Source organism: Peromyscus eremicus, chromosome 3 (assembly GCF_949786415.1).
Source record: "Peromyscus eremicus chromosome 3, PerEre_H2_v1, whole genome shotgun sequence".
NCBI lineage: Eukaryota > Metazoa > Chordata > Mammalia > Rodentia > Cricetidae > Peromyscus > Peromyscus eremicus.
The window spans coordinates 129,898,626-129,915,989 of NC_081418.1; the positions used below are offsets into that span (position 1 = coordinate 129,898,626).

The 17,364-nt window shown below is 47.8% G+C and overlaps 1 protein-coding gene across 1 annotated transcript in view; it reads right to left on the minus strand.

The window, feature by feature from the left end:
- The window catches only part of Cacna1c (calcium voltage-gated channel subunit alpha1 C), a 491,450-nt gene that overhangs the window by 47,776 nt on the left and 426,310 nt on the right, over nt 1-17,364 (minus strand). Inside the window, exons 26-29 of the mRNA XM_059258469.1 lie at nt 16,693-16,894; nt 14,806-14,964; nt 14,090-14,200; nt 533-616 (exon numbers count right to left, since the gene is read on the minus strand). Of these exons, the coding sequence (XP_059114452.1) occupies nt 533-616; nt 14,090-14,200; nt 14,806-14,964; nt 16,693-16,894 (556 nt within the window). The remainder of the gene's footprint in view (nt 1-532; nt 617-14,089; nt 14,201-14,805; nt 14,965-16,692; nt 16,895-17,364) is intronic.

Sequence of the window (17,364 nt, forward strand, 5' to 3'; positions counted from 1 at the left end):
AAAGAGGAGAGAAAAAAAAAAAACAAAGGGAGGGAAATGAAAAAAAAAGAGGCATGAAAGAAAGGAGAGAAGAGAAAAAAATGAGAAAAGAAAGAGGTTACGTGGGTATATTAAATACTCTTACCACTCTACAGTTCTGGCGGCTCAAACCTGGGCAACCTGGTTTTCGCAGGATCGAGAGGGAGGCCTGACAAAAGCTAGGTTAGTTCTGAGGCGGGTGGGCCGCCGCCGCCACCCGGAAGGCAGCCAGTGCTGGCCCAACCGGTGCAGCCTGTTCCCTCCGCTCAGCTCTGCGCCCTTGGGCCCAGCGTAGCCAGGACAAGTGGGAAAAAAAGGAGAACAGCTTTCTGCTTTTTTCCCCCACAAGACGACGGCAGGTTCAATAAAAAGCATGACTGGAGGTGGGTAAAATCAGAAATTAAAAAACATAAAAAGAGGTAAACAAAGAGTGTGAGGAGAGAGAGAAGAGTGGAGAGGCAGAAGAGGTGGAAGGAAGGACTGGGGTCCCTGGGGAGGGCAGAGCGATACTCACATTAGTTTCACTGAGAATGACATCAATTATGCTCCCAATCACGATGAGGAAGTCAAAAACATTCCAGGGATCACTAAAGTAACCCTACATGAGGGAGGGGCAGGCAGGATGGGGATTAAAAAGGAATATTAGACAGACAAGAACAGAGCAACATCACCATTAGAATCACTGTCCAGGCATCTGAGTGTTGCTGTTGGGAGTTTGAAACATCAGCATCTCGCCAGGAGCTTGGTTGGGTTAGGAGCAGCAGAGAGGCATTCAGTTCAGCCCTCCTGTCCTGCCATTCATGGGTCACATGATCCGCATTTTCTCTACCGCCTCCACAGAGGACCCTTCTACTTCCTCAGGGCAGAAGCGGCCATGGGTATAGGGACAAGTGTAAGAAAGATACAGCGGTGCTGGGTGTGGCTGTATTCTACTGTTCGTGTATCATCTCCTATAGTACTATAGTTAATATGCAGTATAGCGCATACAGCATTAGTAAAGGACCTATACCCTCTAGTTCCCTCTACTAGAAGGACCTATCAGGAGGGAGGGAAGTCAGTGGCTGATGTCTTGTGGTTGACAGGACTGGAATGCAAGTTCAGAGACAACCAAAGGACCAAATCACTCCAAGTGTCCACAGTAAGCTGGACTCTGTGTAGACAGAATGGGGTTTAGCCTCTCTTTCCTGCACTGGACATGCCCTTTCGCCCCAGGCCAAATTTGCCTTGTAAAATCTTTCTTAATGGATAGATGGGTCTCCTGGTCTAGGAGGCCTTTCTAGACAGTACTCTCAGGGGCATCTCTTAAGTACCATCGAGGGCTCCATGATATAAAGTCTCAGTAAAATGAAAATGTTACCAAAAGTGATGGACATTATAAAGGACTTCCCTGGGCCAGGTTGGTAGAGGTGGGATTGGTTGATGGGTGGAGCTACTGCCTTCCTATAAAGTGAATAAAGGTAATAGAGCTTTGTGGAAGAGAGTTAGGCTCAAAAGGGAAAGACCAGGGTCCCAACTTTACTGCTGTTGCCTGTATACAGGGTTTCATTGATTTTCCATGTACTCACAAGGGGGAAGAGATGGGCATCCACGGAAGACTTTTTGAGGTACACAGACAACTGTGTGGCCAGGAATCCAGAATGCCCAGAGGGCTGGGGACTTCTGGGTAGGCAGCCACCTTCCAAAGAGCAAGTAGCATTTTCAGGTCTTGATTATTGCCTCTGTGGCAGGAGTGCCTTCTTAAAGGGCCATGTCCCAAGACCCTACAGAGCCTAGAGCCACAGCCCAGGAAACCCCAATAGCAGGACAGTCATGTGCCCCTTGGCAGAATGTAGAGAACCTGGGACCAAGGAGACCTGTTTTCTTACAAAAACGACATTTGCTTCTTTTGTTTCCCAGACAATGCTCTCCAACGGGGGCAATTAGCACTGTCCGTGTTTGCTCAGCCAGCCCAGGGCCACTGCTTCCATGTCTGGACCTCTCTGGAGATGGGTGTCTGGAGGTTGGCAAGAGACTTTGGAAGCAGGAAGAGTGCTCAGAGAGGTTCTCAGCTCTTTGCTCTCAAAGGCTGCCAGCTCTCTTTCACATGTTTTACTCAGCAGAGCTGAGCCTATTTCTTCCATCCTCCTCCCGTTGTCCAGCTCCCTAAACTGCCTAGCTTCCCAGCCATCTCCTTCTAGAGTAAACTACCAGACAGGCTGTCCTCAGGCTATTATTCTTAGAAGAGGAGGTCAGGCCCCAGGGAAAGGGGACTCTACATTCCCAGGCATTTCTGCCCAAAGAAAACCTATGCTGCCCCAGGAGGCTTGGGACAGCCAGACTGGGGCTGAGGTTGTCTGGGTCACAGGTCAGATGAGGGTCAGCCTGTGCCAGGGCTCTTTTGCTGGCTTCCTGGAGCAACACCCTGAATATCTCAGGCAGGAACTCCTCTCTTCCAGTTAAGTCAATGCTCTAAGCAGGATACAACCAGTGCACTCCCAGGTTCTTACACACCACTCAGGGTGGAAAGGGGGCACTAACTTGGGGAGGGAGGGCAGGAGTGAATCTCTCAAATGGATCCTACATATGTATGTGCTTTAAAGCTGGAGCTTGGAACATGCTGGAGTCTATCTCTAAATGTGAGTTGTTTGTTTGGGAATAGAGCTATTTCAGAAGGAATATGGAGGAGAAGTCAGAGAAGAGAAGGGAGAGAAACAGGGCCCAAAGCGACACCGCAGGATGTCCAGCACCAACCTAGGAAATGTGGCAAGCAAACGTTATTGGGGTACGGAGCAGGAGGAGAGAGGAGGGCCGGAGTCACGGGTTTCGCGCGAGGCAGTGGAGCTGGAGTCTCTCCATCCAGCGAAGACCTGAAACAAACGGGTGGATTGGCCATGTCTGCAATACCTCTGAGGGAGAAGAGTGGAGAAGGAAGAAGGTGAAGAGTGGGCTACATGGGGAAAAGCCGATCCACACACCGTTATCTGCTAGTACGCACCAGGGGGAAGGGCTGAGCTTTAAAGGGACTCTGTCAGCCTCCAGCTGTGCATCTCTGCTCACCCCTTCTTTTGGATTTATTTTTTATGGGCAGAGAGTAAGAAACGACCCTTCGTCGTCACCTTCTCCCAGCCATAGCTGCATATCACTGGACTGGCTAGGCCTGTTGGGATTAATCACACCTCCTGGTTGCCTGTCCCAGGCTGTGTTACTGGGGCCTTTGCTTGGCTTCTCTGTCCTCTGGCAAATTACCTTGAGGAAACCACTGGGTGCAGAAACCAACTAGTTCCCTTGTTGCCCAAGGCTCCGGTGGACCCAGTATTGGCAGACACATGCACAGCTGGAATGCAGAGGGGCCAGAGCAACTCTAAGAGTGGAGAATCCCTTTAAGAGACAGCTTTTCACCACGACCTATAGACCCACCTTCCCATCCCTCTGTCCCTTGGCCTGTTAGTCCTCCCAGCAGGATCTTGAAGATGTCTTCAGACCCAGCTTCCGGGTCTCCATTCCCTTGGTTGGTTTCTTCTTCCCACTGTTTCAAGAACCATGACCTCCTACTTGCCCCACACCAGTTCCAGAAACAAAGCCCAGGCCCCCCAATTTGGTAATAAATAGGTTGTCCAAGGGAGACACCTGGCCAAGTCCTTCTATGAGGGGCCTGGAAGAAGGTTTCTTCTATATGCTCTGGCATGTAAGAGTTAGGTGTTTTCTTTCATATGCACACACATGCATGCACATGCACCTACTCCCCCCACCTTTCATTTTCCCATGAGTAATTGGGGCTTGGAGATATAACAGAGGGAGGTGGGGGAAATCACAGACCTTCTCTTTTATAGAATCCATTGACTAGGGCCAGCTTATACTTGCCACCAACCTTTTTTTCTGGTGAGCAGGTTTGTATAGTTGGAACATCAGGGCTAGGGAGCATTGTGCTGGCTCTCTTAGAAGTGGCAAACCAAACCTCTGAGTGCCCAACTCCTCAGAGCCAGTGAAGGTGGTGCATACATAAAAGATGGCGCTTGTACAACTAGAAGACTTCTCTTGCTACCTGCAACATTCCACATGCTGAGTGGCCTCCTCTCTCAAATTACTGGCCTTTTAAGATGAAGTCAGAACAGGGGCCTCCCCTCTGGACTAGCTAAGGAAGGTTGGCATGGACCCCAGTGCCAGAGTCTGATTATCATCGCTGCTTAACCTCCTCCCACTGGGCGAAGCTGCTGAGTAATGGCCAGCTAATTGACATATGCTTCAGCAAATCATTTTCAGGAAGGAAAAATAAATAGATCCTCTAAGCTTTTTACAAAAGCTTCATGCTATACATTTCATATGCACAAGGATTTTGGATTCTCTTCTCTTTTGGATTAGCTATATCTCTATTCAGCGATGTCACGGGAGACCTACCATTTTGACAGAAGCAGTGGTAGTAACAGTGTGATCTCTGGAGACAGTGGGTTTAAATCCTATTCTGCCACTTACTAGCTAGGTAGCTGTGTGTGTGAGAGTTTTTTTTTATTATCATGACAAAATATATGTGGGGATCGGTAAGAGAGAAAGTTGATTTTGGCTCATGGTTTTAGTTCATGGCATTGTTCCTGCTGCTTTGGGTCTCTGGTGAGGCAGCTCACAGTGGTAGAATAGGTCTGTTCATCGATGGTGGTTGTGGAGGTTTGGAAAAAAATGGTCCCCAAAGGGAGTGGCACTATTGGGAGTTGTGGTTTTGTTGGAGTAGGTGTGGCCTTGTTGAAGGAAATGTGTCACCGTTGGGGCAGACTTTGAGGTCTCATATGCTCAAGCTTTGCTCAGTGTGATACTCAGACTACTTCCTGTTGTCTGCAAGATGTAGGACTCTCAGCTACTTCTCCAGCACCATGTCTGCCTGCATATTCCACCATGATGATAATGGACTGAACCTCTGAAACTGTAAGCCAGCCACTCAATTAAATGTTTTCCTTTGTAAGAATTGCCATAGTCATGGTGTCTCTTCATGGCAATAGAAACCATAAGTAAGACATTGGTCAAGCAAAGGAAAAGAGGAAGGGTCTCTACACTTCAAAGACACTCCTTCAAGGACCTACCTTCTACTAGGCCTCTACTTCTAAATGTCCAACTGTATCTCAACAGTCAAGATCCCAACCATAGCATTAAGAGTGAACAAATCCCTTAAACATCCTGTGCCTGTTTCCCTCTGGAGGGAGCTCACAATTCACATTAGCTATGGTCATCATTAGCTAGAGTCAACCTGCCTGCCTCATTGTTAAGCAGCATCTACAAGCTCAGCTTTCTTGTGGGACTGAGCAAAGGGGAAATTGAAACCAGGCATCAAGAAGCAAAGTATGCAGAAGAGGAGGGAGGAAGCGGAAGGTTCTGGGCTCGTCAAGGCCCTTCCTGCTCACCATCTGGTCACTAGTCTTGAGATGCTCTTGAGTGCAGTCAGGCTGCCACTGTTGACACTGTGACAGCATGCAGGTTATTATGGCTTAATTTTATACAGATAGCTCATATAGATAGCTCACTGTTAAGTTGTTTAAAAGAAACTATTCAAACCAGAGGAGACATGGGTCTTCCTTGGGCTAGAAGGCTGGATGGGAAGAGTGCTGGGCTGTTAGGTGGGCCTCTGTCTCTGACACAGAGAGTAAGATCATCGCAGAAGAGGTTGTAGGTACACACCTTTGCAGAATTCTGGATTCTGTTTCTCCTCTGCCCAGACCAGAAACCTCCTCTGTCAGGAGCACAAACTTCTCAACAGGTGGTGTACATGAGAAGCCACAAAAACTCTGTACATACTTTTATTGGTATGTCAGCATTATATTACTCGTGCTTAGGAATTTTAAGGTAAAAATTATGTCCTGGCTATTATTTGTTATTTTTGGTCTTCTATGATCCTTCCTGTCTACCTTCATCATCTACCTTACATGGCTCTGGCAAAACCAAGCAAAGAAGCAAAGAGGAAGCCAGGACCTTCTTGGTACCTGATATGGAAGTTGATACAGTTTCAGTCTCTCCAGGGGCACTGGCCCAGGACTGCCCCACTCCTCAGGCCACTAAGGCACAGGAGAGCCAGGGGGGATCTGAGCTGAGATTAGAAGTAAGACTGCTGACAAAGAGAGGTGAAAAGTTAAAAAAAAAAACCCACAAACAAAAACTCGATGCTATGGGATGGAGATGACAGACACATCCAGGAATCAAAGAAATAATGTGAAAAGCAAGAGATGGGGATGGTGTTGATGAAAAAGGTCACTTACGGTAGGTGGGAAAGGGGGAGACTGTGGAGGAAGGGGAGACACAGAACACATAGACGGCAGGGAACAGGGATACTGAGAACAGGGAAAATGCAAAAAAGAAAGGCAGAAAAGAGGGAAGAAGGAAGAGAAAGAGCAGGAAGAGGGAGGGAGTGGGGCTGGATGTGAAGTACCCGAAGTTGGGTGCCAGAACTCTGGACTGACCACGCAGTTCTGAAAGGGAAAAGAAACATCAGGCAACATGAACCAGAGGGAGTGGCCAAACCCTCCTTGCAGAGCAGGGTCTAAAATGAGAGGGACAAAAGATGGCCTATATCCAATCTAGGACATGGGGTCCCAAGAGAGCAGAGGTTCCTAACTTGGGGGAATCAAATGTCTGAAGAAAGATGTGAGGCCTGAGGCTGAGCAGGGCAGGTTGTGAGTTGGTCTGGAGGGGACAGGCACAGTGGAAGGCTGAACCTAGTTCCTAGAAGGAATGATTTTTCTGGGTCCTGGGTTGTAGAGTCAAGACGTGGTGGCGAATTGGGGAGAGGTGCTGAATCCAGCCAGAAACAGCAGTGACTGTGGCAAAGCCTCATTATGTCTGTGAAGAGATGATATTATGGAATATCATGGAATCAATGGTTAACTGACACCAAGCAGAGATAATATAAATTGTATTACATTAGGGTGCCACTTAGATATAACTAATCATGGAGATTAGTGGAGTCTAGTGGAGAAGGCATAACAGAGCACACAGCTGCTCATGGCCTACAGCCTGAGAGGCGGCGAGGATTTCTGCTTTCCCGTCAGGCCGATCCTGTGGTCTGCTAATTCAGAAGCTCTGGACAGCTTCCCACAGAAAGCTGGTTACTGTAGGACAATGGGCAAGAGCAGGCCAGGGTTGGGTCCTTGCCCTGAAGATGTCCTCACTGGGACAGTGATGTGGTACTCCCAGGATGGATGGAGGAATATAGACCTAGGAATGCATGCTTTGCATAGACATCTTCTGCTCTGGATGGAGTTCCACTGGAACAAACTGAAGGCATTCATTCACTCATCTCATTAATACACAATGAGGGCTACTAGGAGCATAGAAATATGCAAGGCTGGAGTCCATAGACCTGAATCTAACCCCCAAAGTTGGTAGTCTGTTCCCTGAAGCCGAGAGAATTGGAGGCTATGGGTTAAGCTCCTTTTGGGGTTTCAGGAGCTTGTTCTTCCTTAGTTGCGCCTGGGTAGACTGGAGGATCCCATAGCTGCTTCTCCCTACTCACATTAGAAGAACTGAACAGATTTATACGAAAGACTCCTCTCAGAGCAGGGTGCTGGAGGCTGGAACCCTGGAGCTAGGCATTGCAAACACCTTCAGGTTCAAGTGCACATTGCCCTACAGTCCATGGATAAGAGGCCCCGGCAGCAATGGGGGTGGTGTGACAGGGAAGAGCAGGCTGCCCTTTCTGAGAGGGGAGGAGCTTGGTCCTGCTACAACTCACTAAACAGTGTGATGGAACGGGCCCTGGGGAAGCTTCCAAAACCCAGTCAGGACACGCTCCTTCCTCCTTAATACCCTTCCTCAGCCCCCACCCTCACTATCACCCCTTGATCCCAGGCCCCACGTCTGCCTGATTTCACAGGTATGATTCAACAGAGGTCATTGGATTCAGCCCCCTGCACCACCTCTGTGATAAGACATTAATGAAATGGTGGGCCGCTCTCACTCTCAGAGATGAGTCCTGAGAGCTACGAGCAAGCTGTCCAGTGTCTCTGTGCCCCGGCTTCCTTCCGTGGGGCATGGCAATCATAACTGCGCGTGGCTCTGCGGGTGTGTGAGGTTTGTGCGACGTCATGCATGGGAAGTACCTCCCAGGTCTGCCTCTGAGGAAGTGCTCAATGCCCACTGTTGCTGTCATTATTGTCTCTTCCTGGTGCCTCCTGCATCATAGAAGGCCCTTCCTGCCCAGGAGGATCCGGTGTTCTATGGCCACCCAGTCAGGGCCACTGTGTTGTGTGGGCTGAGTTCATGCCTTAGCACCTTCTGGTCTTGGGAATCCCTCTCCTCATGTGTTCGGTTTCTTTTCCAGTGGCAGGATCAGAGACAGGGAACCACAGTGTACTTTCCCACTGGGCTTTTACACAGTGTGAATACTTTCCCACATTAAATAATTAAATGTAATAGCTAATACTTCCCTTCCCACACTAAGGCTTTATGTAAGTCATATAATTATTTTTTATCATTCATGGTAAAAGCACCATGCAGGAAAGAAACCTGTCACAATGTTGCAACAATATGCAAATCTCTGAGTACAAGAGCTGTGGCGAGGAGGCCCCTCCCGAGGAGCGCATTTGTGCCTGTCTGCTGGGCACTGTGCACATCAGGCGTCCGTGGGTACACCATAAATAAACAATAATCAGGGGAATGCCTGCTTACCAATCAGCCGCTAAAAAGCAAGCAGGGACTGGCTGTACACCCACAGGTCCCTGGGCTCTCCTAATGAGGTCAGGGGAGTAGAAGGGTGGTGGCATGTCATACCCAGTACCCTCCCTCCCTCCCTCCCTCCCTCCCTCCCTCCTCCACTTTTCTATTTCTATTCCTTTAGGTGACATGTGTGGCGAGTCTGTGGGCCCATGGGTTCCACTGACAGCGAAAGACACTGTGATTCTTAGTAGCTAGGGTGAACAGATTTCAACTAAATTCAGTTAAGAGGCCGTAAGAAGTCCTACCTTGCTTTGTCCCACACATTGGCCTCCAGGGGGCACTGTGGAACTGGGTAGAGCTACAGAGTAGGTCCTGGAAGCCAAAGCCAGCTTTCTGGATTTAGTGGGTGGGAACAGGGACACCGAATATCCTGCTGTGTGGGACAGCTGGGCCTTAAGAGTGACATAGCCACAGGACTTCTGAGAGACATGAGTGTAGGTAAACTGGCCCTGTTGCAACTCCAGTTTTTATTCTAAGGTCTCATATTCGCTCTTCAGCTGTCTTCAGCTTTTGTGAGGACTGAATCTTTTACCATACGCACGCAACCTTTTCCACTTACATTACGGCTAAGAGACTCAGTCCTTCCGACATGTTATGTATAGGTGTGAATGCTTGGGAATTAAAAAGACATTACAGAATGTTTATCATGAAGTGGGGGCTTGTTGGTCTAGAAATGATTCAAGGTCATTAGCCTAAAAATGATGGCTAAGTTCTCACACAAGTTTTAAGAGACAATATTTTTACTTACTCTTGAAGTTGTTTAAAGTGAATTTTCCAGATCAGTGTGGCTTTGAAGAAATACAGTCCTCTGCACCACTCACAGAGGGGGACTAGTACATCAAGGGTCCCCTCCTGCCTCCCTGGACAAGCAGGGCAGCCTCCAGGCTCTCTGTTCATCCTCCCTTTCTTCTCTGTGGCTCGCTTCACTCCCCTAGCACTTTAGCCTGAGAAACGCTGGTTCTTCTTGATCTCCTGTCTGGACCATCCGGGCTCTTGGCCTCCAGACCTCCATTCACGTCTTCCTTCCCCCCAGGGCTGCACCTGTTAGCTCATTCTGGGACGAGGAGGCTCCGGGACAGCTCTCTTGGAACTTCTACTTAGGAGGGCCATATGTAGTACTGACTCTTAAAATAGTTCTCTTGCCCAGACTGCCCACTCCAGATTTTAACAGCTTTAAAAAACCCAATACCACTCCAGATCCCCTTCAGGCTGGCTTCTCCCCACTGTCCTCAATTTCAATGAATTGTAGCATCGGTCCATTCCCTGAGGGACAGGCAGGAAACTTTGAGCCTTCTTTCATTCCTTGTCTTCATCCTCACAGCTATTCACCATCAGGTGATGTCAGCACAATGCGGCCACTACTCCATGCTGCTGTGTTTCCAGCAGGTTCTAGTGGACAGCTCATCCCCCGAGCCTGCACCAGCCTAGTCCCCACTAAGGAACCAACACACTAGTCCCAAGTCCCCTACTCAGTGCTTCAGGGGCTTTCCAGAAGACAGCAGTTCCCACAGGGATTCTCTAGTCATGGAGGGTAAAGTGAGTTTCAGTCCTACTGGGAACCCTATGAAGCAGAGAGGTTAAAGGCCTTTCATTAGGACACCCCTGATGTCCTAGACCTCCTGTGCTGGCAGGCTCATCGACTCAAGTCTTCACTTAGTTGTTCTTGCTGAACCTTCGTCAACAGCAAAGCCGAGGCATTTAAGTGACGACATTATCCGACACTCAGTCTTCTTGCTGAGAGTGGAATGTCTGTGGCCACACCACTCCTTACCAGGCCCTGCTCTGCCCTCCCCAGTCAGATCAGAGCTGCCAACCAGAGCAGAAACCTTGAACTCCAAGGCTTCTCCTACTAACTCCATGGAGTCTGCTGTGTGGCTCCCTCCCTTCAGCTTTTCTTGCTGGTGTAGGGTTCGTTAAGGATTTTAATTGGGATTGTGCTGGATCTATAGAACGAGTTGAGAGGAAATAATGTTTTATCAATGGAGAGTTTTCCAGTCTGGGAATTCATCTCTTCAGTTATTAGTTTCTCTTTAATCCTTGCTATAATTTTTTACTTTTCTTTTTGTTATATTTATTTTTAGACACTGGACATTTTTTAGCACCTATCATAAAAGCTTTCTTAATTTTTTATAATTATTGACATATTTCAGGTCATGATAGAAATATAATCTATCATATAATTAAACGACTGTTTAGTTACCCTTTGAACACTTCAACCAAACCTTTCCCCCAACTTGCATCTGCATATTCATGCAGAACCAAGTATCATCCAGGTCTCTTTAGCCTGTTTTCCCTATATCTAAGGACAGAACTCCTTTGGCATTCACGTATCCTTTTCCACAGATCACCTCTGCATTCTCCAGGTTGTCTGAGAGACAGAGGTCTTTAAACTTGTTTAGATTAACATCTCATATTTCTGTGAATATTTTTGTATGAACGAAGTATGGATTTAGGGAGTTAGGCAGTTGGATTCAAGGCGGAGATTTTCCTTGAGTAAACTTACTTTACATTGAGTAGTGAGGAAAACAGATATGGATGAAAAGATTACAAGCATCAATCACTGTGGGGACAATGGAAGAAAGAAACAGAGCCAACTGGTAGATCAGCCCATCAACCAATCAGATATGGAGAGGATATGGCAAGGCAAACTCAATCAGGGACACCTCCAGATGAGACGGCCCTGGCTATGGGTGGTGCCAATTGCTGTGGTTTGGATACGAAGTGTTCAGCAAAGGACCATGTGTTAACAGCTTGCTCCCCACAGTGGTGCTACTGGGGGAAGGTGTGAACTTTCAGAAAATGGAGCCTAGTGGATGGAAGGAAAGAAGAGGAAGGGGAAAAGGGGAAAAGGAAGGGGAAAAGGAAGGGGTAAAGGAAGGGGGAAAGGGAGAGGAAGGGAAAGGAAGGGAGGTCACTGAGGGCCCGCTCTTTGAGGATTGTGGGATTCCAGCCTGCATTCTTGCTCTGATTCCAGGTTACAGATGTGACTGAATTGCTCCTCTACACAACCCTGCTATGACGTGCCACCACCTACCACCCTCCCTGGAATGTATTGACGGAAGCATCTTGCACTCAAACCTTCAAAACTATGTTAGTTGCTCTGGGCATTTTATAATTATAATGCTAGGATGACTAACACATCCACCTTTTCCATTCTTGCTAACTATCCTTTCACAGGGAACTCGTACCATACATGAGCAGTTGGTGAAAATGAAAGTCCAGAAGCCATCGGTATTCCAGGTCTGTCAGAAGCTACTCTATTGTTCTTGGGCAAACTCTACATAGATATTTCTACCAGTTATGAGGGTTTCTGCCTGAAAATTCAAGGGCACAGTTTCTAGTCTGTTTATCAGTGAAGAATAGAGTTAATGAGGGTGTAGAGGGACCAGGATCTCCAGCATCTTCTTCTCAATTAACTAGTCAACTGTCTTTGGTCACCCACACTAATAGTATTTACTTCTCCACTGTCAGGGGTCCCTTTTGAGGAATTAACAGAAGAGACCCCCTTGCTGTCCTCTGAAGTTAAAGACCAACTCTTGCCATGTGAGACGCCTCTCTTCTGCACCCAGGAAAAGTTTTTATATTTTACCCTGTCTTCTCATTATTGAAAACCAGGTATTGAAGAAAATAAGAAACTCTTTATGGTTTAGGCCATCCTAATTGGTTATGTCTTATGACTTTTCATATGTAGGATATACCAAATGTGTGTTTCAGGCCAAGGCCCCTGAAGATGTCAATCTCATAGACTTCTCAGGGCATGTGGCTTGATGCTAGAGAAACATGATTCAGAAAGTGCATGGCAAGCTCTGGAGATTGCCTCACACACCAGGATCATATCTGTCCACTGTGGGATTATTGAAGACTAAATATTTAAGCCATGTGTTTCATGACATAGGGTGAAGGTGATGACAGCTTCCTGAGAGGTTGAAAACTGAGGGTGAAGCCCAGCCGTCCTGCTCTCCTGGCCTGGCTCAGGATAATACGGGTGATGCTTCTGTATTCTAAGGCATGGAATCTGGCATAGGGCAACATGTGGGTGGCAATGCTTGTGGGCCCCATAGAAGGTAGCCACAACAACTTGGTGCTCTTTTCCAGGCCAGGACACAAACTATCCCTTACTGGGTCTGAACTTGGAAAGAAATATGACAAAGAACATATTTCCTTCTTGGAGGTAGGGAAACACCATTATTATGGTTGTACCAAATGAGGCTCATGAGGAGCCTTTGAAAAGTATTCAAGATCCCTAGGTGTCCTGTGGTTGAAAGGAAGAAGCAGTATTTATGAATACTGTATGGTCTATCTCTAAATGACCCAAAGGTTGTTTCTATCTTTCTGAAAAGTACCCAGCGGAGTCTATGCCAAGGAAGCACCACTGTGAACAGCTCCATGTAGCAGAGAACACACCAGCTCCTTCCCTTAATAACTGTAGTTGATTCTGGACATGTCAAAATTTAAACATGATATAGCTGGAGACTTGTCTTCTTGCCCTCTGCTGTTCTGTGTTACATCTGGTAAAGCTGGTGAAGGAGGGGGAGAGGAAGCTTGGAAAACTGGTTCATGTTTCAAATCTCTAAGTGTGATTCTCCAGCCATGTCCTTTCACCACTCTCCAAGAAAACGTTGGGGCAGCCACAGTAGCTCCTGAGGTGGTGTTTCAGCTGCCTCTGAAGTAGCTGTCAGTCACAGGCCAGTGAGTATCAGAGATTCTGGCCTTCTATGAAGGTCAAGGACTGTAGTGGGCACTACTTCTACTAGCCTGCTCTGCTGTCACCTGGGACAACGGTCAAGGCTGGTGAGGAAGAGTGACAGGCAGTCAGCTTTGTCAGCTCCACCTCATTCAGACACTGCTAGCCCCTTCTTTTTGACGAGGTGCTGTTTGCAAGAAGTGACGTAGGGAAATCTGAAGGCACCTGTTCTTCCTGTGCTGGCGGACAAAGGGGGCAACGGCAATGTCTCTGAGCATGTGTCCATGGCATGGAGTGCTGGGCCCTGAGCAAACATAGCTCAGCCTGGACTTCACACACTCAATTGTTCTGCATGACACATGAAAGGGAGAGGGGTCTATCAGGGACCTTCCTAGATCTGGGGGGCTGGGCCAGGAGAAGTTTGGCTTGCCAGGTGGTGGGAAATGGGAGGAGAAGGATTGTGGCTTAGCTCATGCAAAGACCACAGCTCAACTCATGGAGGAATCTACTTCCTGTTCAACCCAGTCATGGACAAGACTGCGAGGTAAGGTTATGTTTCAAGGAGTTGGCCTGGTTCACCTCCTGGCCAGTGTAGATTTTAGAGCACTCTTCAGAGAAGGGATGGCCCTTTACTGCCAAGTTCTCCCTTCGCATCCCTCGTCCTGTGGACGCATACCCACCCCCATACCGTCAAACAGCTTTTTCTCAGAGGCCTACCTTGGGTTTGAAGGCAATGAGCTTCAGGATCATCTCCACCGTGAAGAGGCCAGTGAAAAGCATGTTGAGTATATTCATGGCAATTTTGAAGAGGCAGCTCTGGCCGTAATGCTAAGTTGGAGGGAAGGGGAAGACCATGAACATGAGGCTGAAGTCCTCTGGCTCTTTATCACCTTTGTCCAGCTTTCTCATGTCTACACATCGAGCCCCCATGTCTACAGGGATCCTCCCTGAGCCATCCTCAGAAGGCTGCCCACCATGCCTTGGGCAGGCAGGTGGACTCTGGAGACACTGCAAGCTCTTGCCTTTCCTCCCATCTCTGATAACTGGGGTGGCAGAGATCTGAGTTCCTGATGATTAGGCATGATGACTTCTGGATGTTTCTGGTACTTGAGAGCCTTGGCACAAACTGACTTCCTTGTAGGTAGGAGTATTGAACCCACTTCTATACCTCATGCCTTATGATGATGACCCCAGGCTTACTCTCTTGGTTCTCCACCTCCTCTATTCTGTTATCAATCCAGGGCCCCAGGGATTCTTCCATAAGGTCTCAGAGGAGCCTCATCCCTGAGAAGGGATACCTGTCTTTCTCTCACTCTCTGTCTCTCTGACTTTCCCAGCTGCAGGCAGATGACCACTTGACCTGGTCTTGCAGTTCCTTCTATTACATCGTTCCCCAGCATTTTCCCTAGGCTAGCCCCCACCCATAGACTGACCTGCATGGCCAGGCAGATGGTGTTGAGCAGGATAAGGACGAACATCAGATACTCGAAGTAGGTAGAGTTGACCACGTACCACACTTTATACTGGTGCTGGTTCTTGGGGATGTACCTTCGCAAGGGCCGGGCCTTGAGGGCATATTCCACACACTGTCTCTGGAGGGGAAGTAGGAGAAGTGAAGGCACATGAGGGAAGAGTAGGGATGACGAAGGGTGCGTGGCAGTAAAAGGTAGGATGCATGTGAAACCACAACCTGGGAAGGTGTTCTCGGGCTCTAGCTCACAGATGTGGCATTGTAATGTCAAGCATGCTTTTCATTTTTCTGGCATCCTTTATCAAGGACAGAGGCTCAAGGACAGAGGCCCCGTCCATCAAATCTTATCCAGTTTGTAAGCAAGGAGCTCAGCTCCTTTTCTCCAACTGGTAATGACTGGTGCATTGCTCAGCAGGTGCGTGGCGCCTGATAAATATTGATTGGCTCATAGCTCTCATTGGTTATGTTCCATACCAGGTTCTCCATGGGGGTATCTCTTGCCTAATTTATTTTTTCTATCCTAAATTCTTCTTCCTTATTGTCCAGTATCTACAAGATCAGAAGACACAGAACTGTCAAGAGAGGAACTCTTGTTCTAACTAGAGTCTTGGGAATATAGAAAATGTCAGGCAATAGCAATGCACAGCACCCAAATCTCTAAATCAGGAAGTAAAAAGCCACTCCAGCCTGCTTGACCCTTGACCTCCATGCTTAATCCCCAAGCCTTGCCGATCTGACCTCCTGCTTTTACATCTTTACTACAATGAACTGCTGTTAGGTCAGGCTCTCTATACCCTCATCTACACTTCCCAACTGACTTCCCCCCTTGCCTTTCTTTCCACACTAAGTCTACACAGCAGCCCAGATGCTGACTCTAAAGTTAAGTAGCAGATATCTAAGCCCACAAAGGGTCCAGCTTTTCTGCCATACACAGAGTTGGGTAGACTGGGCTGTGTCCTCAGGAGCTGGCTTTATTCAGAACATGTTTCTTTTTTTTTTTTAATTTTTATTTTGCAATACAATTCAGTTCTACATATCAGCCATGGATTCCCTTGTTCTCCCCCCTCCCGCCCCCCTTACCTTCCCCCCAGCCCGCCCCCCATTCCCATCTTCTCCAGGGCAAAGCCTTCCCTGCAGACTGAGATCAACCTGGTAGACTCAGTCCAGGTAGGTCCAGTCCCCTCCTCCCAGAGCATTTGACTGCAGAACATGTTTCTACTGGGAGTGCAAAGGGGGCTGAGGTTCCACACCTCTGTCCAACCCCAACAGCACATTAGTCACTGAGGGAGCTGCTAGCACTTTCCTGCAAGCTAACATAACGTATTCTAGACCTTGGTGTCACCATGTCACCCCCTCTTCAGACTCTCTTCTCCCCACCCCTGCTCAGACCTCTGTTTTGCTTGAGAAGCCATCTAAGTGGTTTCTCTTGGCCATCCCAAGCTCTCGTTCCCACATTACTCTCTCTCCTTTGTCAATGGTGCCAACACACCTGGGCATAGAGTAACTTTCCCATTTTTGGATATGACATAAATTTCTTTTTTCCATGTTGCCTGAAACAAACTGCCGCTACATGGAAGCTTAACAAATATTTGCTGATTGAACACATTGTCCTGACCTGGGATTTGTGAGGATTTAATGTCTGTTGGGTCTATGAAATGCTGGATCCATATTTCTGCTGCAGGAATTTGGAACAAACCCCTGTTCTGTCGGATGACAGGACAGAGGACCTTGATATCCACACACGTCTCTCTAAATACCCTAGGCTCCCTTCTGAGTGGATCTTGGACAGCCAACCTCTGCATTTTCTTATGTGGGCCCCACTTTCCTCCTGTCCTTCCCGGAAGGCTACCTGGTTCTTGTCCAGCTCACAGTTCTTGTACTCTTGCTCCCCCTGCTCCTGGAAGGTGACAATGACGAAACCCACGAAGATGTTCATCATGAAGAAGGCAATGATGATGATGTAGATGATGAAGAAGATGGAGATCTCCACACGGTAGTTGTAGATGGGGCCCTTGTCTTCTGTGTGGGAGTCGATGGAGCGGTACAGCAGCCTACAGGAGGAGACAGGCTCACAGAGTGAACTGGAGAAGCAGTGTCACCTCCATGAGATGATAGCACCACTGCTCCCAGGGATCCCTGCAATCAAAGGAAACAGCTCCAGGCTGGGGCCAGAGGGTCTGGGCTCAAGTCCCATCCGGGCAAACCAATGAATCTCTTTGGCACTGAGTCCACAACTGTCAAGTGGAAATGATAATTCCCTATTTTCCTATCTTACAGAACAGCTGGTAAAATATACACACCGTGTCTTGAAACTGTCAAGAGCTGTTGAACTGCAACATTCGTCACTAACATCAATTCCAAATACAGAAATATCAGTAAATATTGAAACAGCTTTGTAAACTGGCATGGGCCCAAGGAGGTGAGGCCAAACAAAAAGTAAGTCTGAGAAAAAATTCATTTAGATAAAATAAAACGAGCATGATCCTAGATCATTCACATCATCTACAGTGGTTTAGATTAC